Source organism: Anser anser, assembly GCF_964211835.1.
Source record: "Anser anser genome assembly, chromosome: 10".
Classification (NCBI taxonomy): Eukaryota; Metazoa; Chordata; class Aves; order Anseriformes; family Anatidae; genus Anser; species Anser anser.
Genome location: NC_139730.1, coordinates 12213162 through 12235378, shown reverse-complemented (window position 1 = coordinate 12235378; position 22217 = coordinate 12213162). Strand labels below are relative to the sequence as shown.

The 22217-nt window shown below is 46.3% G+C and overlaps 2 protein-coding genes across 3 annotated transcripts in view; one reads left to right on the top strand and one right to left on the bottom strand.

Moving 5' to 3' along the window:
- Positions 1-9069, bottom strand: part of LOC310905020 (uncharacterized protein) — an 84617-nt gene extending 75548 nt beyond the window's left edge. The window contains exons 1-2 of the mRNA XM_083850558.1: positions 8870-9069; positions 6417-6496 (exon numbers count right to left, since the gene is read on the bottom strand). Coding sequence (XP_083706684.1) covers positions 6417-6496; positions 8870-8974 — 185 coding nt within the window. The 5' untranslated portion in view covers positions 8975-9069. The remainder of the gene's footprint in view (positions 1-6416; positions 6497-8869) is intronic.
- Positions 9070-9130: 61 nt separating this feature from the next.
- ADPGK (ADP dependent glucokinase) lies at positions 9131-18424 on the top strand. 2 transcript variants are annotated; one of them, XM_083850548.1, is made up of 7 exons: positions 9131-9454; positions 12267-12492; positions 13696-13758; positions 14285-14405; positions 14919-15115; positions 15306-15404; positions 15988-18424. In XM_083850548.1, the coding sequence occupies exons 1-7, from the start codon at positions 9240-9242 to the stop codon at positions 16534-16536; spliced, it is 1470 nt and encodes a 489-aa protein (XP_083706674.1). In that variant the 5' UTR covers positions 9131-9239; the 3' UTR covers positions 16537-18424. The 2 variants fall into 2 exon arrangements, with proteins under 2 accessions (XP_083706674.1, XP_083706673.1); XM_083850547.1 differs by having other exon boundaries at positions 9132-9454; positions 15985-18424.
- The last annotated feature ends 3793 nt before the right edge of the window (positions 18425-22217 follow it).

Here is a 22217-nt window from a genome sequence, read left to right as displayed (position 1 = left end):
CCTGCTTTCTGTTTGGAGCTGATCTACAGGGTTACAACCCAGCCTTCAGGGAGCAGCCAGAAGCCCCAGCACAGGCTCACTTGCCTGGCAGCCAAGGCGCACCCCAGTTCTATTTTCGGATTGAATTTACCTCAGTTTGTATTAAATGCCAGGTGTCTGTTTGATATCTCTGCTGCGGTGGCAACTCTCAGATCACATTTGGTTTCCCGTGGACAAAATCCAAGGAGTGACGGATGGCTGGACGGGTGCCCAGCTGAAAGCTCAAGAGCCTAACAGCAAGAAGCATCTCAGCACCTGTGACTTCAGCTGAACTTGACAGAGAAAATAACATGCACTGCCACTGAAAATCCAGCCGGCCTCCGGCTCCTGCTCCTCATCTGGCAGCAGCACCCGAGTCAGGCTCACCTACTTTGATAACCTGTGAGGCGCTTAGTGCATCGCTGTGCCCTTTCGCAGTTTAGCATCCCCAGCAGCTGCCCAGAGCTGTCTTTCTCACCTTCAGCTGCCAGCTAAGTGCTAAACCAGTAGCAGTCTCCACAGAATTATCAGCTCTCACCTAAGGGAGCTCTGTTTGGGAAGGGTTTTCTCACACACCTCCCTGTTTGGCATCTCAGGACCTCACTTGAAGTAAAGACCATGCTCAGCAACACCTCACACTCCACAAGGAAAAGACCATCACAGCATGTCAGACCGCAGACGCCCATTATCTCCTCCCTGACAGTGGTGAATAGCGCTATGCCTGGGAAAGAGACAGCGAGCAGTCCTCCACAGGTCACCCTCCAGACACAGACAACTTCACAACCCTCCAGGACATTCCTCCAGAGCACCTCTGCTCAAGGCTGAAGCATCCCCATTAATTTAACTTCTGCCCAGAAGCTGGTCCATATCCACAATCATCTTTGTTGCTCTTCTCTGAAGAATTCTTAATACAAGCTATTTTGAGACTGATGGGCAACCAAAACTTCTCTTATAAACTAGTGTTTGGCTACACCAAACGTTCGGCCCAAGAGGGATTAGCAGCAGACTTTGGAATGAGGCACGCTGACAAGTCTAATCACTTGCCTTCAGAGATGAATGACCTCCTCTAGGCAGCAGATGGAGTCACTTGCTGTTAAGGGCTTCTTTTGCATGCTCAATTTTTCAGCTGAAGTTAATATGGGGAAGAATTAAGCGACACAATAATCTGCTTTGGCAACTGTAGTAGCGAAAGTCCACAGCAGTTATTTCTGAAATCCAAAAAACAGAGGTAGAAAAGGATTGGTTTGCTTTCTTCTACATTTTTGTAAAGACGAAGGAGGAAGAGTCCTCCCTGTGCATTCAGCATGAATGTGCTTGCAATGCTTTCTCTTGTTTCTTTAGCTCATTTGCTTACTGGCTCTTCTCTTCCAGAGCAATATGACGTGAGCCATCGGTGCTGTATTTCTGCAGGAGAGATGTGCTTTGCTCTACGGTGGTGAGAACAACCCAAACACCCAAATTAGCCTGAAGATACTGCACAAAAGCATTCATTCCTGCAGCGTTAATAAAGCTGAATCTCCAAGTTCATAAAATGAAGACGACACCATGAATTGCATGCAAACTTTCAAAATGAAGTCCCCGGAACCTAAACTGGTTGGTCAGCCATACAAGCACAAAGCATTTCCCCTGGGAACTACTTGAGTTTCATCTCAATCTCCTTCAGCCAGCTACATCTCCTTGTCAGACACGTTGCCTAGCCTAGAGGTAACACTTCCTCACAAGAGTTACAGGTGCCTCAAAACTACAAAGGGAAAATGAATTTAGTGCTCAGAGTGTCTCAGTAATATCTGCATGCTTGTATAAGTCAAAAGAGACATCAAATAGTATTTATAATAGCACCGATTTTGTTCTGGATTTCTGTGATAGAGTGAGCATTATTTCCAGAGCATAAGGCATTTTCTTTGAAAACTTGTTCAACCCCTTCCCCATATAGCAAGTCTCACCTCCCCTTTGCTTCCCTACCTCCTTTTTGTTTTATGAAACATTTTCTCAGTGTTTCACTTTTCTCAGCCCCATCTCCTCTAGAGAAGGTTCTACCCCTCCACTCATTGCCCATTTGTGGCAGAGGCTAGAGACCTCTTCTGCCAATTAAGAGGAATCTGGTTTCACAGCAGCAACAATTACTGTCATCGGTTCATTTTACACCAAACCCTCCGTGCCTTACATGGACATTCACACAACGGAAATACCAGGGACAACTTGGATAAAGCAAGCTCTATTGCTAAAACCTCTGTAGACAGATCTAGGGACGAGAGCTGTGCTAGGCACCACAGTTTGAGTTGTGTCGGTTAATATATGACATGGGGATGCATGCGAGTCATTTAGAATATGAACTATGAAATACACAAATAGTTTTGGCAGTCTCGCTGGTGAAATTCTGAAACAACTGCCTCTCAGTAGACCTATACACAAATTTATTGCAAAATGCAATCTGGGGCTTCAGTTAGCACGTTAAAATGTGCTGAGCTTACAGCACTGGTGCATCACATCAGGCAGCAGCTCTCCTACCTGTGAGAAAGCAGAACCATGTGCCTGAGTGCTACAGCCCCGAGCTCCCGTGCTTTGAGCTGCAGCAGTTTGTGCTCACCCTACTGAATGGCACTAAGAGAGCCCTGAGGAGGGTGGAGCAAAGGCAAACCTGGGGCTTCTCTGATTAAGCAGGCTGCAGGATAAGGGCCGACACAGGGCCCTGCTGGGAGGTGGGTGATCGCCAAGGATGAGCAGCACACAGCTGATGTTACATCACCTTGCGCTCTCTCCACCCAACACGATTCTTTCAGTTCTGCATGTGATTGGAATGGCAAAACAGCTTCTGAGCCAGAAGAGAGAACTGCTCCCCACAAAGACCCGTGCCTAAGATCCAGGCTGTGGCTCCTTCGGACATGCATCAGACACATGCTGAATAAGACAAACAAAAGAGGCAATTTTCATATAGTATTTTTGCTAGTAAAACTGTGCGGCTCTCAGCCAGAAATCATGCCTCTTCCCTCCCTCACACTCACAGAAATCTGACCTAAGCACGTCCTACCCCTTGGCAAAGCAATCTCAGCAGGCCCTCGTGCACAGCTCTGCACACAGACAGACCTAAAAGACAGCAAATGCTTTGGCTTCTCTCGTCTACTCTCTCCAGGCCTGCCTACATCCTTCTTCCACGGTCTTCTGCCACAGCAAGAGCCTAAATTAAAGCCTAAAGGGTTGCAAATATAAGGCTTCTCAGAGATCCGGTTTTTAGGCATTTTCTTGAATGGTAATAGAAATAAGTGTCGCGTTCACAACACATCGTTCCGCTGATGGGGTGGTACTAGGCCAATCTGTCAGAGGCGAGCACTGATGACGCTGTGACACTGGGCGAGCAGTGGCCTCCATCTGACCTCAGAGCTGCGATCCCAACAGACACCGAGCACTGCAAGGCACACTCGCTACCAGGGACACCGGCACTGCTGTTGGCGTGAAGTGACACGAGCAGAATTTGTAACCTACATAAAAGAATGCAAAGTATGCAGCATAAGATACAATCCACACAACACTGAGTATGTAAATTGGATGGATCTAGGGGACTGAGGAGTATTTTGAGAGCTTCATTTGCAGCGTTCCTTTCCCAGGATAAGATTGGGCATCTGCCATTCATCTTCTGCCTTGCCAAAGACGTTGGAACAGAAGAAAGCACTTGAAGCACTGCTCTGTCCCTACACCCTGCTCATGCAAGATGTATATCCATCCTTTCTCCTGGGCCAGGATATGACCTCAGCATCCAACAGCTCTCACAGGGCTGTTTACAAGGCCAAACAGGACAGATAAACAGGCGTTTAGCTGGGCTGTGGCTCTGCAGCTCTCAACACCTGGCAGCGCTGCTCACAGCTGCACTGTCTGCAGGAGGGGGCCAAGTTTGCCATCCCTGCCAGGGGGCTTATGCCAGACCCCAAAGCCCAAGCCAACACGCACGCTGCATGCGCAAGCAGGAACTTTGGGCACAGCTCAAGATTCTGCTCACAAGGGAGCACGACGCAACCATCAGCCATGTCTCTGTCTTCTGGAAAGGAAACCTCTCCCACCTGGCTCCCCCTCTTTTTGTCGTCCTCCTCTCTTTTCCCCCAAGCACATTATCCCCCATGCTAACACCCTTGGGTTTTCTGACTTCTACCTTGCTTCCAGAAGACCTTCTGACAAACGGTTTAATTCCTCCACTTCTGACGATCTGAGCCATCTGTTCCAGAAACAGAGCAATTGTTCCTGAGCTCAGGCAGCCACTGCCATGAACTTTAGTGGCTCAGGGTGTTCACCAGCACACACAGAGGTTCACTCTGGCTCCAGCTCCCAGGTGTGCAGCAAACCAGGCTCATCACCACAGGGTGCAAGCAATCAGCACTGCAAAATCCAGCAATTTGGTTCAAACTGAAAGCAGCACATAACTCTGGATCTGGATGCTCCCAGCTCCAGCTCTCATGCACCAGCCAAGATAGAAGCTGTTCCACCCCCAAAGAAAAAGAGATGCTCTGCACAGCAAGTATCACTTCTGCAACAACAAGTCTCTAACATGGTGGTTCCGATTCTGCAGAGCACCCAAACAACCAGCATCTGGCAGCTTCATGCTAGCATTTCTTCCAGACCCTAGCGCTGGGTACAGACAATGCTGATACTAATTAAGTAATTTAAACAGGGACTTGCATCTTTCCTGTGCGACTCCAGTTCTGAAGCACTGCGCTACTGATGAGTGTTTTGCAACTGCCAAGACATGAAAGCGTGTTTGTTATTAACACATCACTATATAATTAGGGGACTTAGCAGGGGACCGAGTATTCACATGTTCTTTTTCCTCTGGCGCTGACAGTGCTAGATGAAAGTCTCTAGGTATCCCGTTAGGTGACAAGTGAAAATGAGTTCTGTGGCCAAAACCAAGCAATTTGGCACAATTTAGAAGAGAGATGGTATTTTCTGCTCAAAAAGGCCCCAGAATTGGAACAGCAGGAGGTGTTACAGATCAAGATTGAGATGCGGTGGCCAAGCTGAGTGTGTGTCTTATGGAGCAGGGAAGCAGTGGGTGCTGAAGTCCAGGACTGAGACAAGTTGGCAGAGCTGAGATGGGGAACGTTGCCCAGTTTCTGAGCACAGCACTGATTATGTATTTTAATTACTCTGCTCATCTGCAGGGCTCAGTACAAACTTTCATCTTTTGAATTTTCCAGGCTTTTATTAGGACCCATCCAAAAAGCCTGGGTGCCACTTGTTCCTACTCCTCCAGCAGCAAGCAGTCACACCCACCAAATTCTGCTACTAGGTCTGGCTACATGTCACCAGGCAAGCATCAGAAATGTCTGCACTAGCTTCACCAGTAGGGATTGATACATGGTTGCCACTCTATCATAAAGTTTCCAATTCAGATCAAAGGCCTGCAATCAAAGACAGGAGGATGTGGGATTTCAGGGAGAGGTTTGATAGCAGAGAACACAAAAGAGGGAGTCAGACACACAACACCTGAATAATTGACTTCACGAAGCCTGGGGAACTCAGAGAGAGGCGGTAGTACCATGGGAGTGTTGGATACCACAGGAGGGAGCAGCCCTGAAAGTATCTGCAATGTAAATCCTGCCTTGGGTACTGCCTAATGTTTATTAGGTACAGCTGAAGATTTAATTCCAGGCATTAAAGATACGCATGACCGATCCCACCAACAATAAAGGAATTCATAGTTCAAGGAAAACTCCTCCCCTTCCCACACTGCGCACAGGCCTACAATTTAAGCTGGCCAAAGTAGGTCAAAAGAAGAGAGTCCATTTGAATATGCAAATTCAACTTAACAAGGAGCAAAGACAATTGCTTGTGAGTTCAAGCTAAGAAAAACAGGTCTTCATAGCTCCTTTGGGAACTCGAAGCTTTGGCTTTCACCCCTCCCTGCTATTTCTTCTGCTTACCCATCTTCATCCCCTTTCCTCTCACTTCCTCCCTAATAAGCTTCTGGCAAACCCCCCAAATTCTCAAAACCGAGCCTGTGATCAGAAAAGTAAACTCACTAACAGCATTAAAAGCTCACAAACCTTTGTGTGTGAGCTTGAGTGGCTACTGAGAGCATGTGCTCTGTGCATAGCTCTCCATGGCGAATTTTTTAAAAGAAGCATTTTCTTGATGGCTTGCCTCCTGCAGACAGAGTCCCCTTTCCCTCCCCCCCCACCTTTTTTTTTTTTTTGCTGAAGGGAAAAAGTTCAGTTTCCAATAACTGAAGACTGATTAAACCCACCTTCCCTGGCACATCCCTTCCAAGTCACAGGCAGCTCATATACTGAAACAGCATCAGGTAAAGGATTGGTTATACGAACAACTTCATATAACCAGGAAGAAGCGGCAAAGGAAAATTGTCATCATGAGTTTTGATTTAAACTGTTTAGAAACCCACCAAGTCTTACCTTCTCTTCCTATGTTTTATTAAAGGACCCCAGCAAAAGCTCTCAAAATCAGTGTCGCACCTTTGAAATATCACACAGCCCTGCACCAAAAGTAATTAAAAAGGTATTTAATTAATACTTTTTACTCAATCTGAGTCATCTCACATGAAACTATCAGCCTTGTGTCCCTCTCTGTTACCCCTAACTAAATTTTGTGGGATGCTTGGTGGCTCACAGGAAAGGAAATAAGGAGATGCATTTCAGTTGTCAGCTGACACTTTCACTTCTAGTTTAGCTGTTACAGGCAAATCTAAGCCTGCATTGGCTTAAAACAAATATAAACTGAAAAGCTGCAGATCAGCTCTGTAACCGAATAGGGTTCTGTGAGGGAACTGCCTTTTTTTTTAAAAAAAAAAAGAAAAAAACACATTATTTTCGTTGGCAGGAACCAGCAGTTTAGGCAGACCAAATAGTAGTGGTTCCTCCTGAACAGGTTTGATTTTGTTGATGTGGAAACTGCACCTATTCTGGGAGTGAAAAAGACAACTTTAGACTTCAGGGCAACAACGCAGAACACGGCATTAGCATCAGATCAAAAACTAATCACCCCAAATTGGAATCGTGGCTAATTCCCTAAAGTACTACTGTATTAGATGGGTTATCTGCTTGCAGCCTAACCCTCTGATGACACAGTACTAATAATGGAGTCCCTGAGCTGTGACAATGTTATGGGTCGCAGCTGCCTTATGGGCATGTCTAATTATGACGTTCTGTGACAAGGCTATAAATACATGTGCTCCCACAGGTGAAGACCTGATTGCACTGAGCAACGAGAGGTTCCAGCAGGTATTTGCTCTGTTCTCCAACAACACAGTACTGCTTGCTTGAACCGGAGGGCTGCTTATGGTTGTGGGAGCCCTCCAGGCCTATACCCTAGGGACTCGAAGAGTATGGAAGCAAGCGAGATTTCATAATCACGTTCAGGTCAAATGTCAGCAGGAAAAGTGCCAAAGGGAAAAAGAGTAAATTTGTTCAAGTGAAAAAGCCAACTGACAAAACCCGAAGACCACCTGAGCAAATGCGAAGAGGGATTGCATACTAACAGACCAACACTGATGGGCTAAATACAGGTCTAAGTGCTGTAATCAGCCTTTTAAGGGGCACTGAAGCAGGTAGCTATTTGAAGAGAAAGAACCATCTGAAGGATTTCTTGAACAATGGGGAAGGTGGCTAGGCCCCCACTTTGTTTGCAGGATATGGTTCTTAAAACTCACTATGTTATTGTGCTGCTCTAGGCTCTTAAAAAAGTGTCCCTGCACACCACCCACTACCAGGTGAGGCCCATTCTTAGTCTTTCCCTCCCAAACTCCAGTCCTGCCCACCTCCAAACCCTCTGTCTTCACTTGCTCCTAGGAGTAAAATCACAGGAGCAAAATCATCGAGGCAGTCAGTCCTTTTTGAGAAGGGCTAGCAAGAAAGGCAATCTGATGAGCAGCACAGTAACCACACAGGGCCAGAGCAATGAGCCACGAGACTCACGTAGATGAGCCACTGTCCAAATACCCGTTCTTGTAATCTAGAAAAAAGTATCAGCAAGAAGCCTTCCTCTCTCTTTCACTGTTTGTTTTGTCAGAGTCAAAGAAAATGACAATCATTCACAACACAGAACTGAGTAGGAAAATTATCAGTTGCCTCAGCCAACGCACTGTGGCACACAGTTGTCAAACTCCCGCAAATTTTGTCATTAAGCCTTAGAGCTAATGTTTCTATGATTTCTAAAGCAGCCCAGAAAGTTTCCCTTTCATTAAGGGGGGAAAGCCTCTCTCCTGACTCGTTACGACACCTGTGTGACAGGCTGAGGCAGACAACAAAGGATGCCTTCCCACTGCTCCCTGCTAAACCCAGCACAGGCTGCCTCACAGGAACGTGGGCAGAGACCTGAAGTAATGTAACCTGGGGAAGGCACAAAAGAGGCTGAGAGCTGAAGCTGCACTACTGAGGTAAAGGTTGATGAACATGAAGAGCAAGAACACAGCGCGTGGGGCTACACAGGTGCTGGAAAGGCATAGAGGGAAAGGGGCACAGACTCCCCGTTCCCCACAGAATCACAGAATTGAAGGGGTTGGAAGGGACCTCAAAAGATCATCGGGTCCAACCCCCCTGCCAAAGCAGGTTTCTTAGAGCAGGCTGCCCAGGTAGGCATCCAGACGGGCCTTGAATATCTCCAGAGAAGGAGACTCCACAACCTCCCTGGGCAACCTGTTCCAGTGCTCCATCACCCTCACTGTGAAGAAGTGAAGAAGTTCTTTCGCATGTTGGTGCGGAACTTCCTGTGCTCTATCTTGTAGCCGTTTCCCCTTGTCCTATCCCCACAAACCACTAAAAAGAGGTTGGCCAAATCCCCGTCTCCCACATCTCAGGTATTCATACACATTGATGAGACCGACACACCACAGCGCTTGCTCCCCGCTGACCTGAGGGGCCGAGGCCAGGCTCTTTGGGGCCGGATGGAGGAGCCCTGGAGGCTGGAGGCAACCCTGAGTCGCGCTGAGGGTGCCCGGGGCTGCCCCGCCCGCCATTTCCCCTCACGAAGCGCCGCCGCGCTGGCGCTCCCCCGGCCTTATTCCCGTAGCTCAGCTACGCCCGCCGCACCGCCGCACCCTGCCGGAGGTACGTAGAATGCGCAGCGTTAGGAGAGGCTGCGCACTCGGTGTAGAGCCCGCCTCGATTCCCGAAGCGGCTTTACGGCAGCCGGCGCCGGGCAGAGGCGGGGCGCTACGGAGGCGGCGTAAGGAGGGGCGGCCGCCCGCCTTCCCCTCAGACGTGGCGGCGGGGGCGGCCGCGATGTGGCGGCGGGCGCTGTGCGTGGGGCTGCTGGCCGTGGCGCTGGGCTACCTGTGCCTGCTGGGCCCCCAGCTGCCCCCCTCGGCCCTGCGGCTCCTCCCCGCCTCGCTGCTGGGGGGACTGCGCCGGGCCCGCTCCCTCGAGAGCCGCATGGTGGCGGCCTGGCAGGCGGCCATCGTCCGCCCGGCGCGGGGCTGGGCGCGCGTCGCCGTCGGGTAGGTCACCTATGTGTCTGAGTGCGTTTATAGCTATATATATACACCTATATGCGTGGGTGTGAGGGGGGGTGGGCCTCAACTGCCACACGGAGCTGTCACCTTATGCTGCATTGTATCAGCTATCGCATCGTGTCACCCCTCGTGTCACGTCGCCCAGCGCATCGCCAGAAACCAACAGCGAGAGCCCAAGTGGCGAGCGAGCAGCTTGTGGTGGCCTGGAGGTGCTGTAGGGTGGGTGACCCCGCTTTGGGACGGAGCGGGGACACCGTGGGCTGAGGTGTGAGGTGCCAGGGTCAGGCAGCTCCTGAGGTGGCAGCTGGTGAGCGCAGGTGTGAGCCCCTGCGGCTTGTCTGAGGGAGGTGACGGGCCGGAAAGCCTCAGGTAGGGGGGCTGAAGGGTGCTGCGTGGTTCGGGACAGGTTGGCAAGCCTGACTCGGGAGACCTTGTCCCCTGTTCGCTGGCCTGTAAAACAATTTTATACACAGAGGCTGAGTGAGTGGCTTGGAGCTACTGGGCCGTTCCTGGAAGGTGGCGATTGGGGAGCATGGACTGGCAATAAATAGATGGGAGAAGCAGGTTTATGGAGTGGGGCAGGGAGTGAAGCCGTCATGATAGGAGAAAATGAACTGGGTAAAGGCAGAGATGGCAACGTAAGCAAAGAAATGGGAGAGGGAATGGTGAGGAGCAAGTGGTAGACATCAAGAATACCTGTGTGTGCATGGGGAAATCCAACACCCTTTCTCTTTTTAAACTGCAAAGAGGGTAAGGGGAAAGTTCAGGAATATCACATTGATCTTAAAAGCTGGGGTTAAGTGTGACCATTAATCTTGCTGTTATATATAGCACTTGACTCACTTTCTTTTAAATAAAAGGATGTGACAGGATAACTTGACTTTGATGCAAGGTTTGGCCTCCAAGTGTTGGAAAAAGTTATTCAGCGTAATGGCTGCATAGCTAATGTAGGATTAGTTGGAGTCTTGCTCTTGCAGTATGGTCAATGCAAAGTTTCTCCCCTGAATATGTGACACTTCTAGTGTCCCCTTTAGTCTTCTCTTATGCCATGCCTTCATTGGAAAAAAGACAGTTATCTTCAGTTTAGTCCTTTCTTCTTTGCTTTAAAGGGACTGAATATATATAAATAGATAGATACACATAATAGATACACACCCCAAACACCCAGGGCCTCAATGTTCAATAGCAAAATAAGTTCATTAGTAGCATATCCCTGCTGTTAGGGCAGTTTATTAAAAGCAGTAAGTGCGTTAGCAGAGGAATGGCAGGGAGGGAGAACAAAGACAGCTGGAGGATGATTAGAAGGGTCTCACTTGAAAGAGCTGTGACTTGCTTTCTGTCCCCTTGCATCTTTAATGATCCATTAAAACATAAGATTGCTGCCCTTTTGCTGCAGTGAGTTTGTGGCTAAAATGCTGTTGAAGCTTATTGTTTCTTTCTTTTGTCTGCTGTGCAAGGGGATTTTTCTCCCTTAGTATGTGATGCAGAGTGCAGAGGATTTCCAATCAAATAGGAGCTGTGTTACCTTGTGCACTGAAAACCCTTGAGGTTTTTAATGTCCTTTATTCAGTGTGATGCAGCCTTCACATGTTGCAGCCCAAGTCGTGCATGAAAGGTCACCGATGAGGAGGAAAGGCTGTGCGTTTCGAGTTGACATTGGTATTTGGAGTGTTGGAGACAGATGCAGAGCAAGCTGAAGATCCTGGGAAAGCTTTATAGGTTGTTTGGATCACTGTCATGGAAGCATGGGGCAAAGGAACAGCAAATGCCCTTAGAGCAGTTCCAGAAGATGCTATAGTAATTGCTCATGTGATCTCAGTAAATATTTTGTTTATATTAGTGTCTCTCTGAAACCAAGGAATAGGAATGAGGGCAAGCACTTATGAACTTCCCATAAAATACACCAGTAGAGCATGTAAGATGTTTCCTGCGGGCCTGGTTCCAGTGCAGAAACTTTCCTGTTCTCTGCTCTGAATTGGGCTCGCTGTGTTTAAATTGCTGTAATTTATAAAAAGCGGGGACTGGAAGGTTTGAGCGGCAGGTCTGATGTCACCTAAGGCTGGATCTGCCGAAATGGTTCTTGTAACTTACCAAGTGGTGCTGGATTTTTCTCCTGCTTCGCTATTTGAGAGAAGGAGACATGCTACTTCTGGAAATTGGGGATGGTTCTTTTGAAATTGCAGTCTTCAAATGTTTTGACTGAAAAGTGGCTCTCTTGACTTCTTGTAAACAGAATCACTCCAGGTACAGGGTGTTTGTGTATGTGCTTTTGCTTTTTATTAGCAGTAGTTGAAACTCAAGAGGCTGATCTAGTGGGCTGAAATACTTTCAGTTTTGTTTTTAACAGTTCTGAATTGCCTGCAGGTTTTAAACCAGAACTAGAACAATAAAAGCTTCTTTATTTTAAGAATTAAAAGTTAAAAATGCTATTATTATTGTGCCTGCTCTTTTTAGAGCAAGCCTAAACAGCAAGCAAAGTGCAAAATGTAATGCAACATTTACAACCACCTTTAAACATGAACAACTTCCACTTTGTTTTAATTTAGCAGAATGTTCAAAATCCACCTCTTCAGTGCTGTGATGGAGCACAATAAAGAGAGCACTTCAGTAAAAATTTAGAAAATTCATATCCCTGTGGGAATTATTTTTTTTTTAATTTGGTTGGTTGTTTTTCCTGAGGGCCGCCCAGATTTAACAGCAAACATCGCTGGCTGGGAAGTGAAGTCATTGTATTGTGTCCCAGGCACCCTAACGTATGCTGGCTTTCCCCACGATGCATTTTCCTTCTCTCTTTCAGCGTCAACGCCTGTGTGGACGTGGTTCTGTCTGGCGTGAAGTTGCTGGAGGCGCTTGGTCTTGAACCTGGGGATGGAAAAAACCACGCTGTCCTGACCTCCCGGCAGGACCTGAAGGAAGCATTTGCACACTTCATGGAGAAAGGGGCGGCTGCCGAGCGCTTCTTCAGCGATGCGGAGTCTTTCCATCACATAGCACGGACAGCCTCGGAGTACCCAGGTGCCCAGGTATGTCCTCCATGAGAAGCCAGGTTTTGAGAAGTACAGTTCTTACGTTCTGCTGCGTTGGTGACTTTTGTTCTCTGTCTAGTGAGAGCTCTAATCGTTTAGGAAAAAACAGAGAACAGAACTCTGCACCTGCCCCAAACTGAAGGGTTTTGAATGGTCTGTCCCTTGCTTGCCTTTCCCAAACTGAAATACCAGCCCAAGATTACCTCTGTAAGGATAGTACTGAAGACATTTTTATGTTTTATGGGAGCCAGATGGGATTGATGCTGTAAAAGAGGCTCTAACATCTTGTAGTGAGGCAGGAAGTAAGGAAAAAATCCCCACATGAGAAGTTATGAACACACTGATCAGCTCTAGGACCTTAATGCAGGGTTTAAATTCTCTCTAGAAGTAGGGATGATGAAAAGAACTCAGTGATTTTCCTGAAGCTTTCCAAAAGCAAAGCTCTGTTGCTCTAATTTATGCTGGGTCTTCTGAATCTAGCTGGATATCTGCTTGACAGCTAATTTCTACGGACTATTTAATGCTGCCTTATATGCAGTTTGCCAGCTGCTTTTGAAAATCTGGCCTTTTATTGGTCAAGACTTTTGCATGTTGGCTTGTTTCTCGATGTTTGCTGTGTGGGCTTTCTGGAATCACTTGATTATCAGCTGTATCTTTCTACAGCTTTTTTTCTGTCACCTCTTGGCACCTGTGGTCCTCGTGACAGATCTATGTTCTTTAGATTCAGAGCTCACATAGGTGTTTTCTTACTAGAAAGTTTGACCTTTCTTACCTAAGAAACTTTCACAGTTCTGCTCACTTTGTGTGGGCATAGATGGCAGGTTTAACCCTGAAATACTGTAGTTTTCAAATGACTGCTTGTTTGCCTGCTGATTTAAAAAAAAAAAAAAAAGTTACCAATTGCCACAGAAAATCTGCACTGAAGTAGGAGGGACTGTTTGTTAAAAATTAGTTGATTTGCACAGGGCTGTGAGTTACCTGAAGGCAAATATTTAGAGTTTAAGAAGAGAACGCTTAAGTTGTTGGCATCTGACAGTGAATTGTAAAATTGTTTTGCCTTCAGCCCCACTAAGCTTTCCTAAATTCTGTAATGCTGGAACCTTTCTAGAAGCTAAAATCTGAAGCCTGTACTAAGGACTAAGCACGTGTAAAGCTATCAAAGCAAGGGAATGCCCATACCTGCCTCGATCTGTTTTACAGCTTTACGTAGGAGGAAACGCTGCTCTCATTGGTCAGAAGCTTGCAGCAAATCCAGACCTGAAGGTAGGTGTGCCAAAAGTTTTATGCTCTTCACTCGGCTTTAAGGAGTCTCAAATCTATTCTTTATGTAATGGTTTACAGCTTATTGCTCCCTTGGAGTTACTGGCTTCTGTCTTAACCTTCTTTCTAATAAAACAAATACGGATCCCTGTGCTGTGCTGACTCTTAATTTTTGCTTATTTAATAAAAGTGGCTTCTTGTTTTCACATGGTCATGTGGAGGCCACATGGTTGGAAACAGATTAGTGTAAGGTCCTCCATCTTTCAGTGAGCTTGCAAGAGTGAAGAGAGTTTGGTTCTAAAGCTGTGATGTCTTAAGTATTTCTGTACCGCGCATAACAAATCCTGAAAGGAAATATATTTTCCTGTAAGAGAACTATCTTGCTCATCAGCAATACTGGGAAGAGATGAAATGTGGGACTAATGCATGCATAGAATGGCTTCACACAAAATGAGATGGCTACTTCAATGCACTGAAATGCTGGCAGGGGACACGGCAGGGATCCTTGATTGTTTTCATTGTTTTCTAGATCCTCCTTTGTGGCCCAGTTGGTCCCAAGCTCCACGAACTGCTTGATGACAATGTGGTTGTGCCACCTGAATCCATGCAGGAAAGAGATGAATTCCATCTCATCTTGGAGTATCAAGCAGGTACCGTGCCAAAGGCTGAATGTTGGATGGAACCCTGACCATCGCTAAGAGATGCCTGGTTTTACAGTTTTCTTTTTTTTTTTTTTTTTTTGAATTGGTTAAAAGGACTGTGTAAGTTATCAGTACTGGCAGCTGTCACTGGGCTAATCTGGTAATTCTGTGCGCTGCAGGGAGCTGTGGTAGGTGAGCAAACATCTTAAACTCCTTTGAAACTTTATTCCTTTGTAATGCAGTTACTGTAAATACTGACTCATGCTGCTGTGCTGCCATCCCCTGGGTTCTGTATTCTTGTACGCTATGGCCTATAAAAACCAGGTATACTTTTTGTTTTGTGGTATATATCCTAAGCAGACCCGGAGGTGTAATTCTGCTGCCAATAGCTGTTAATTGGGTGCAGTCATGGTATGAAACCGTGCCTTCAGATTCCAGCAGGATATCCCAAAATGATCTGTAGATATGTGGTTTGATTGGCTTCTCTTCTGAGTTGGTTCGCTCCTCTTTGCTTCGCCCTAGGTGAAGAGTGGGGACAGGTGAAAGCACCCAATGCCAACCGCTTCATCTTCTCCCATGACCTATCAAATGGCGCCTTAAATATGCTGGAAGTGTTCGTGTCCAGCTTGGATGAATTTCAGCCAGATCTTGTGGTGCTCTCAGGACTTCACATGATGGAAGGCCAGAGCAAGGAGATGCGACACAGACGACTAATGGAGGTAAGATACTTAAATCTCCTTAATTTCCATTCCAACAAATGCTCCATAGCAAACTCCGAGCTTCCCAGGCTTGAACTTGTAATAAGGTGCATCTTTTTCTGTCTCTCACAGTATGCACCCCTTCGTTCCTTCTGTTTCTTTTCAAATGCGTTTTAGGTGTTGTTTTTCACCTTTTCCTCTGCCCTTGCAGGCTGTGGCCTCCATCTCTGACATCCCTACTGACATTCCTATACACCTGGAGTTGGCCAGTATGACTGACCAGGATTTTATGAGCAACATTGTGCATCAGGTAACAAAAAGGACATGCTCTTTTCATCAGTTTCCTTTTCTTTAGTATCACAATGCGCAGACTGGTAGATGAATATAGAAATAAAAAAATAAAATGAGGCTTATCCATTTGAAGAAAAATTGAGAAGATGGATTTAATGTCTGCTGATGCATTCTGAACAGTTTTTCTTTACTGAGCTTACCAGTCTCCTCTGGGCAGCAGAGAACTGCAATGACTTGTGGCCTAGCAGAGGCCAGATCTGTTTTCTTTAGCTCACAGAGGGTATTCCTTTTAGAAGGGTCTGACTGTGAGGTTTCATAGAGGAGGTATCTTAAAAGGCTTTTGGTTGATCATCAATTCAGGGTTTTTGCAGTATTTCTTTCCTGCAAATCCCAATGTTTCAGTTGACACAGCTCTAATCCCAGCATTATGTTTCATGTGGATGTGATGTTCTGTTGCTCTTTAATGTCAAAGTGCACATCTAGAAAACGAATTTCAGAAATAGCCAGCAGGCTGTGATGTACTTTGGTAAAAACAATACTGTGAAGGAGAACCCAGAAGTCTGATCTGTCTCTGAAGGAAGAACTGTTGTTCCTGTTAGCAGGTCTTTCCCCTGGTGAACTCCATCGGGCTGAACGAGCAGGAGCTGCTCTTCCTCACGCAGTCGGCCTCTGGTCCCCACGCCTCCCTTGCTTCCTGGAACGGCATCCCTGATGTGGGCGTAGTCAGCGACATCCTCTTCTGGGTCCTGAAGGAGCACGGGAAGACTGCGGACCGGGCCTCTGATCTCACACGCATCCACTTCCACACCCTGGCCTACCACATCCTTGCCACGGTGGACGGGTTCTGGGGCAACCAGGTTGCTGCCGTGGCTGCTGGAGCTAGAGCGGCAGGGGCTCAGGCCTGCGCGACCGAAACCATTGACACCAGCAAAGTCTTTCTGAAAGCTCCTCTGGAGTTTGTGACCTCCCAGATAGAGGCACCTTCCAAAATATCCTTAAATCCAGATGAGCCAGTAGTGCATTGGCACAGAGAAGGCATCTCATTCCATTTCACACCCGTTTTGGTGTGTAAGGATCCTGTCCGGACCGTGGGACTCGGGGATGCTATTTCAGCTGAAGGACTGCTATATTCAGAAGTGTATCCTCAGTAGGAGGCAAAGGCCCTCCTTTGTCTCCAGTACTGTATGGTGTCTGAGGAACCATGCTCTTCTCATTAGGATTTCAGGCAGCGGTGATATAGGAACAGAATCAGGGTGTGCTATGTTTTCTGGACATAAGTGAAAAAGAGCCAAAGAATAATTCCAGGTATAAACTGTCAGATACATTCCAGTCACTTTGCAGCAACTAAAACATTTCACGTTGAAGTGCAGAGGTTTTAGTATTTAATGTGAAAATTGGCTTTTCTTTGTCTTAAGCATGCGGGGAGGGGAACAAATGCCAAAATGCCTGTCTGGAGTAGGTTTGCTCTTTGGGTCTTGTCTGTTAGTGCTGGAAAGTGCTGCAGCCAGGAGAATTTCTTGTGTGTGGATCCCAGGCTGAGCACAGCAGTGCTCGGCCCTGCCTTGCTTCTGATAAAGTAAAAATAAAAGGCTCTTGCATTATCTCCTCTCAGCACATTGCTACATGGCAAGAGCCAACCTTCCGTTTGCTTGGTGCGATGATGAAATCTATTACTGACAAAATTACCTCTCAACCTCAGCGCCCCTCGTGCTGGAGGGAGCCGCAGCCCTGAAATGTGACGCATGCTGTACCTCCTCCCCACGTGCACAGAGGAAACCAGACTCAAGGCAGTGTAGGTGATTTTGGGTCTCTTGTCTCTGCGATTATTGGTATTCAACTGAGTCCTAGTTGCCTGTATTTAATTTGGGGGCAACTAAAAGTGAAGATAGTCTGGGTTTTTATTTGGGAACACAGCTTTATTTTATTGTCAGGTAAACCATAAAACGTTCCCTGTGTCTGCTGAACACTACATGCCAAGGGTTTCAGCCAGAGGGGCTCACAGCTTGCTTTCTTTGCTAACGGCAGGTGCTTATGTCTGGTATTTTCCATCGGACAGAAAAGCTATTGAGTGCTGGAGACTTTTTTGTTTGTTTGTTTGAGAACTGATGTGCAATCTTTCGTCTCCCTGCTTTCCATTCAGAAGGGTTAATTTATTAGGGAAGGGCCCTCTGGAGGCTCAAAAGCTGCAACAGGTAAGACAGATGTGAGGAGCTTTTTATTGACTTTGACTAGGTCACTAGGCTGTCTTTGCTCCGGACAGCCTTTGAAATTAAAAATAGAGGAGTCAAATCATCTACTATCATCGCCTTGCTAGTTTAGAAATCTTGTTAAATACTTTGTTTGTATTTTTTACCTCTTGGTAGTGGCACACCATTGATTGCACAGCACCAGCGTTCTTTTGTCTCTTTTCCAGCATGATTTTGTCTCTGACTGTTTCCAGGACCTTCAAGCCCATTCCCATAGCAATCATACACTTTTTTTTTTTTCAGTGTAACTGAATTAAATGCAATCAGCGTGTCTATGCAAGTCTGCACTGTACCAGAATTTGTAGGGTTCACTTTTGGTCAGTCTTTGCATCTCAGCAGCAGGGAGGAGAGAATATTACCAATTAGGCTGGCCTGATCTCTTTCAGTAGGGCTATCACATTGCCGTCAGTGATGTTCTCCTGTTGGAAAACGCGATTGTGAATGCTCTGTAAGGATAAAAATTGACAGCTGTTGTAACTTGTACTGACTCAACACAAAATGCTGTCTGTCAACGTGTATTTAACTTCTCCTTTCCCTCTGAGGAAAGTCTTACGTGTTGCACCAGAGGAGAAATACAGGCAGCACTGTTCTTCCCTGTAGCTTATCCCATCCTGGTCTTCCACTGAGTCTCAGTATTTGTCTCAATGCAGGATTTTCTTAAGACTGAAAGGCTTTCTATTCTTTGTTGGTGTTTTGTTTTAATTTATAAATTGTAGCATGGAACTTAAGAGTTCTGGTTTAGTCTTCCTACAGAAAAAATAAATAAAAAATTTCTCCTTTCAGCCATCTAAAAGGTCTGAGGCCATTAGCGGGGTTATTTGCAACCTTTGATCAGAGCCTTCTGGTACAACACCGCTGGGACCACCAGTGGCCACGCATCCTGCCAGCTGGAGAAGTAATCCTTTGCTTACGATAGGTCCCACTTTCCTGACGTTGGGCCAAGCTGTGTGGATTCTCGGGTTGGAAATGAAACAAAACTAAATACACACAAGCTGTCATGAGCAATAGTCCTGCTGCTCTGTTTCCCTTCTCTCTTCCAAAAGCATTTGCTGAGATACGAGGCCAGTTGGGCTGTGATTGTCTTTTGGCCATTGAAAATCAGGTAACTGCGCCATCAGAACTTCTCCCAAGGGTAAGGCATGCTTACACTAAAACGAATGTTACAGGCTTAAATTCAGGCTATTTTTAAAAACTAATTTGAATAAATAACTGCTGTAAGTAAGTATGAAAAAGGCAATTATTGCTTAAGAATTCATCTGGGCCTAAAAAAACTAACCATGAAGCAATGACTCTGAACTTCTTCTGTTGCTCTGTTCCTTCTCAGCAGGTACCATTTCTGCCTCGCCTTTGGCCTGCGGTTGGTGTGCTGCGAGCCTGGCGAGGCTGCAGCTCTGCCCGAGTATCTGCTTTGATCAGGCATCTCGCTGCCAGCTCGCCTGGTCACCAGATTCACTTACCGAGGGTAATTCGTAACAAGCATGACCCGTTAATCAGATAGGCCCTCGCTATCCCTGATTAAGTTTTGAAACAATCTATATGATAATAAAACTGAATCGAATGGCAGCCTGTCTGTGCTTCACGTTTCACATGCTGTGAATTTGATCTGCTTAACTTCCCTCTGCCTCCCAAACTTAATTACAGCAAGGCTTGCAGACTCCTGAAGCCCTGCTTGTCCCACACCTCTGCACAGCAGCAACAGAGACAACAAAGGAAAGCTGCTTGAACAGATCTCGCTGAACAACAGAAATGGAACTAGACTGGTTTTTTAGTCTGTACAGAAAAAAATAAAATAGTGAAATACTGGGGGGTATTTCAACTGGGGGGTTGGAACTTGTCCCCCAGTTTTTACCCCTATTTTTACTATCCCCATTGCAGTACTGTTGCTTTTAGTTCTTGGGGCTTTGTTTTTTGTATTTTTTTTTCCCATGAAAAACAGCTGGAGCACATCTGAAAGGCTGTGTCCAGTTCTCTTAGGAGTACTTAATGCTTAGAAAGGGGTCCTGTGATCTATGCATGCGTGTGGTTGTTTTGTCTTGTAAAATCCAAGAGTCCTTGGTAGGCAAGAGATTATTCACAGATTTACCTACTTGATTACTAAAAATCCAAACTGCTGTTCACCATGAAAAAACAGAAAAGTTGCGATAATACCCAAGTGTCAAAACCAGTCTTGAAAGGATGCCCCCTTACCCTCTCTTTCTGTTCTCATGCCCTCCTCATACCTTGAAATCCACAGTGATGGCTGACTCAAATCTCAGCTAGCCTCGTACTCCCCAGCAGAAGGGTTTCCTTTGGAAATGCCCTGGAAATGTTTATTCGCATATAGTTTGCTGAAGACACAATACATGAGCTCATCGCTGTGGCAGTAAGTCAGTGGCTCTCCAGCTGATAGAATTTGTCCGTGTTGGTATTTCCACCTCTGAGTGCCTGTAGCCAGTGCAGCCATTTGGTTTTGTTTTCTGCTTTTTCTTAACTTACCCTTGACCAAAACCAAGCAGTGATTCCCATCTTCCTTCAAATGAAATGTGCTGACATGTTCCATGACGTTGCCTCGTGAAGGCCAGGTGGCAGGTTAGTTAGCTGGAGGCGTGAAGCTCAGGAAGGTTCAATGTCCCTCAGCAGGTACCTTGCTTCTCCACTGTGCCCATGGTGCCATGTGGTTGCTGCCTGGCCAAGGAAGAACCTATCCCAAACCCCACTCTTTCCAGTTTAAATGCTCGTTGGTGTTTCACAGCACTGCTAAGGAATTACTTGATTTTCTTTACTTTTGTGTTTCTTGGTTATCTCCTGTTGTGCTAAGTAAGATCTGGTTACATTTGCTCTTTTGTGCGAGTTCCTCTTACAGAAATGATGTTGAAGTTTCTCCCTTAGCTTTTATGCCTTGTCTCTAGCAAAGTCCACATGAACTGCCCGAATGTGGTTAGAGCTTCCTGTAGAGCCCAGCTCCACTACTCAGCTACTGGAATCCCAGGCTTGGATAGCAGCAGGGACAGATCCACCTCCAGAAACTAATGGACAATGCCAGCAGTGTGTATGTCTTTGCCGTCAGGTATTTTCTGACCACATTTATTTTAAGGCAGGCTAGCCTAAGGCAGTGGTGGTGGCTTTTTGTAGCCACCTCTCAACAACAAACACAAGAGAATAAAAGGAGATCTTAAGCTGTGAAGTCTGCTGGTGCTACTGGTGGCTGCTTTTTTCTTACTCTGTAATCCTGGACTGAATCACCAGGAAAGATGTGCCACAGCAGGGTGATCTTTCCAGCCACGCGCTGGGAAGTGAAAATAAAAACTGGGGGGCAGCTTCTGTGAGAAGGGTCCAAGGGCACATGCAGCATTGCAGTTACCCCAAAAGCTCTTCAGACATTGTGCTGTTGTGCTCCTTGCTGGAGCTTGCAGCTAGGTGGAAGCTGATGGTGTGGACTAGCGAGCAGCTATGTTGCCTGCACCGGTACCCAGCACTGGCTGCGGGTACACGTGCTCAGAGCAATCTGTTCTGGAGCAGTCCCGGCAAGCGTTCCTGTCACACCATGTGTGTTACTATTTCTGGTGTAAGGAAACTCATCGAGTTGATGAGTACATTTGAAAGAACAGTATAAAAACGGAGGAAATACCAAATTTACATTTTTATAGCATTAGTTGGGTTGTTATGTTCTGCATTAAAAGTGAACGTTTCAACCCATATTAATTGTGCTGTTCTCTAGTGCAATTCATGTTTTGGTAAAAGCATACAGTTAGGTTTTAAACCTGTGATCACAGCGAAGTAGTAGTTTCATTTTGAGGGGAAATAAATAAATACATGTCTGTAGACTCATTGGTTAAAACCTGCTAGAACAGAAGCCACAACAACTACCATCTCACGTTCCACATTCAGGCAGCAATGAGGATATTGGAGAAATGGAAATGCTGAAGTTTGTCTTTGCTCTTTGTTTTTAAAATTTGGATGCTAAGAGGCAGAGCAACCTATTTGTAACGCGTTCTCTTTACCCCCTGGTCTGCTCTCAGCCCTCAGGCCTGTTTTCCTCAGCGACACAGAGTCTGTTGAGCTCTTTAGCCAAACTTTGTTGTAGACCCAGGAGTGACTGCTCTCCTGTCTGTTCAGAGATGCCAGATGAAGCTCTGTTCCACAGCAGATGGAGCAGTTTCTTGCATAATAATCTCAGGTGGATCCTACGCCCCTGACCAGACTGAATTCTCAGGGAGTTATTGATCCAGACTCTTGTGGTAGGATGTCGTTTCAGCACGGGGAACAAACACAGGTTGGAAATAGCATGCACAGCCATTCCCTCCTGTGCCAGAAGCTAGGAAAGGCATAGGTTCCAACGGCTCACTGTCGCTTTGAAAACTGAACTGGTATCAGCCTTTGCTGAGCTCATAGCAGCTGAAGAATACAAATACTGGCAGCTAAGGGTGAATAATCTCATTAAAATGCAAGTGGAGGAAACGACAACAACAAAATCCTGAAAACCTCACCTGTGAACGTCTCAGGAAAGCTGCTCCTTGTACAGTGCAGCCTGGTTAAAACTGGATTCAAATCTCACCTGCATCTTTCATAAAGAACCCCTGCAGAAAACACTGATTTTTTGTGTGCAG

Excerpts from the sequence above, each read along its gene's own strand:
- ADPGK (XM_083850547.1), top strand. The coding sequence starts at position 9,240 with ATGTGGCGGCGGGCGCTGTGCGTGGGGCTGCTGGCCGTGGCGCTGGGC. Across the intron at positions 9,455-12,266 it reads TGGGCGCGCGTCGCCGTCGG|CGTCAACGCCTGTGTGGACG; the intron begins GTAGGTCACCTA and ends TCTCTCTTTCAG. Across the intron at positions 14,406-14,918 it reads CATCTTGGAGTATCAAGCAG|GTGAAGAGTGGGGACAGGTG; the intron begins GTACCGTGCCAA and ends GCTTCGCCCTAG.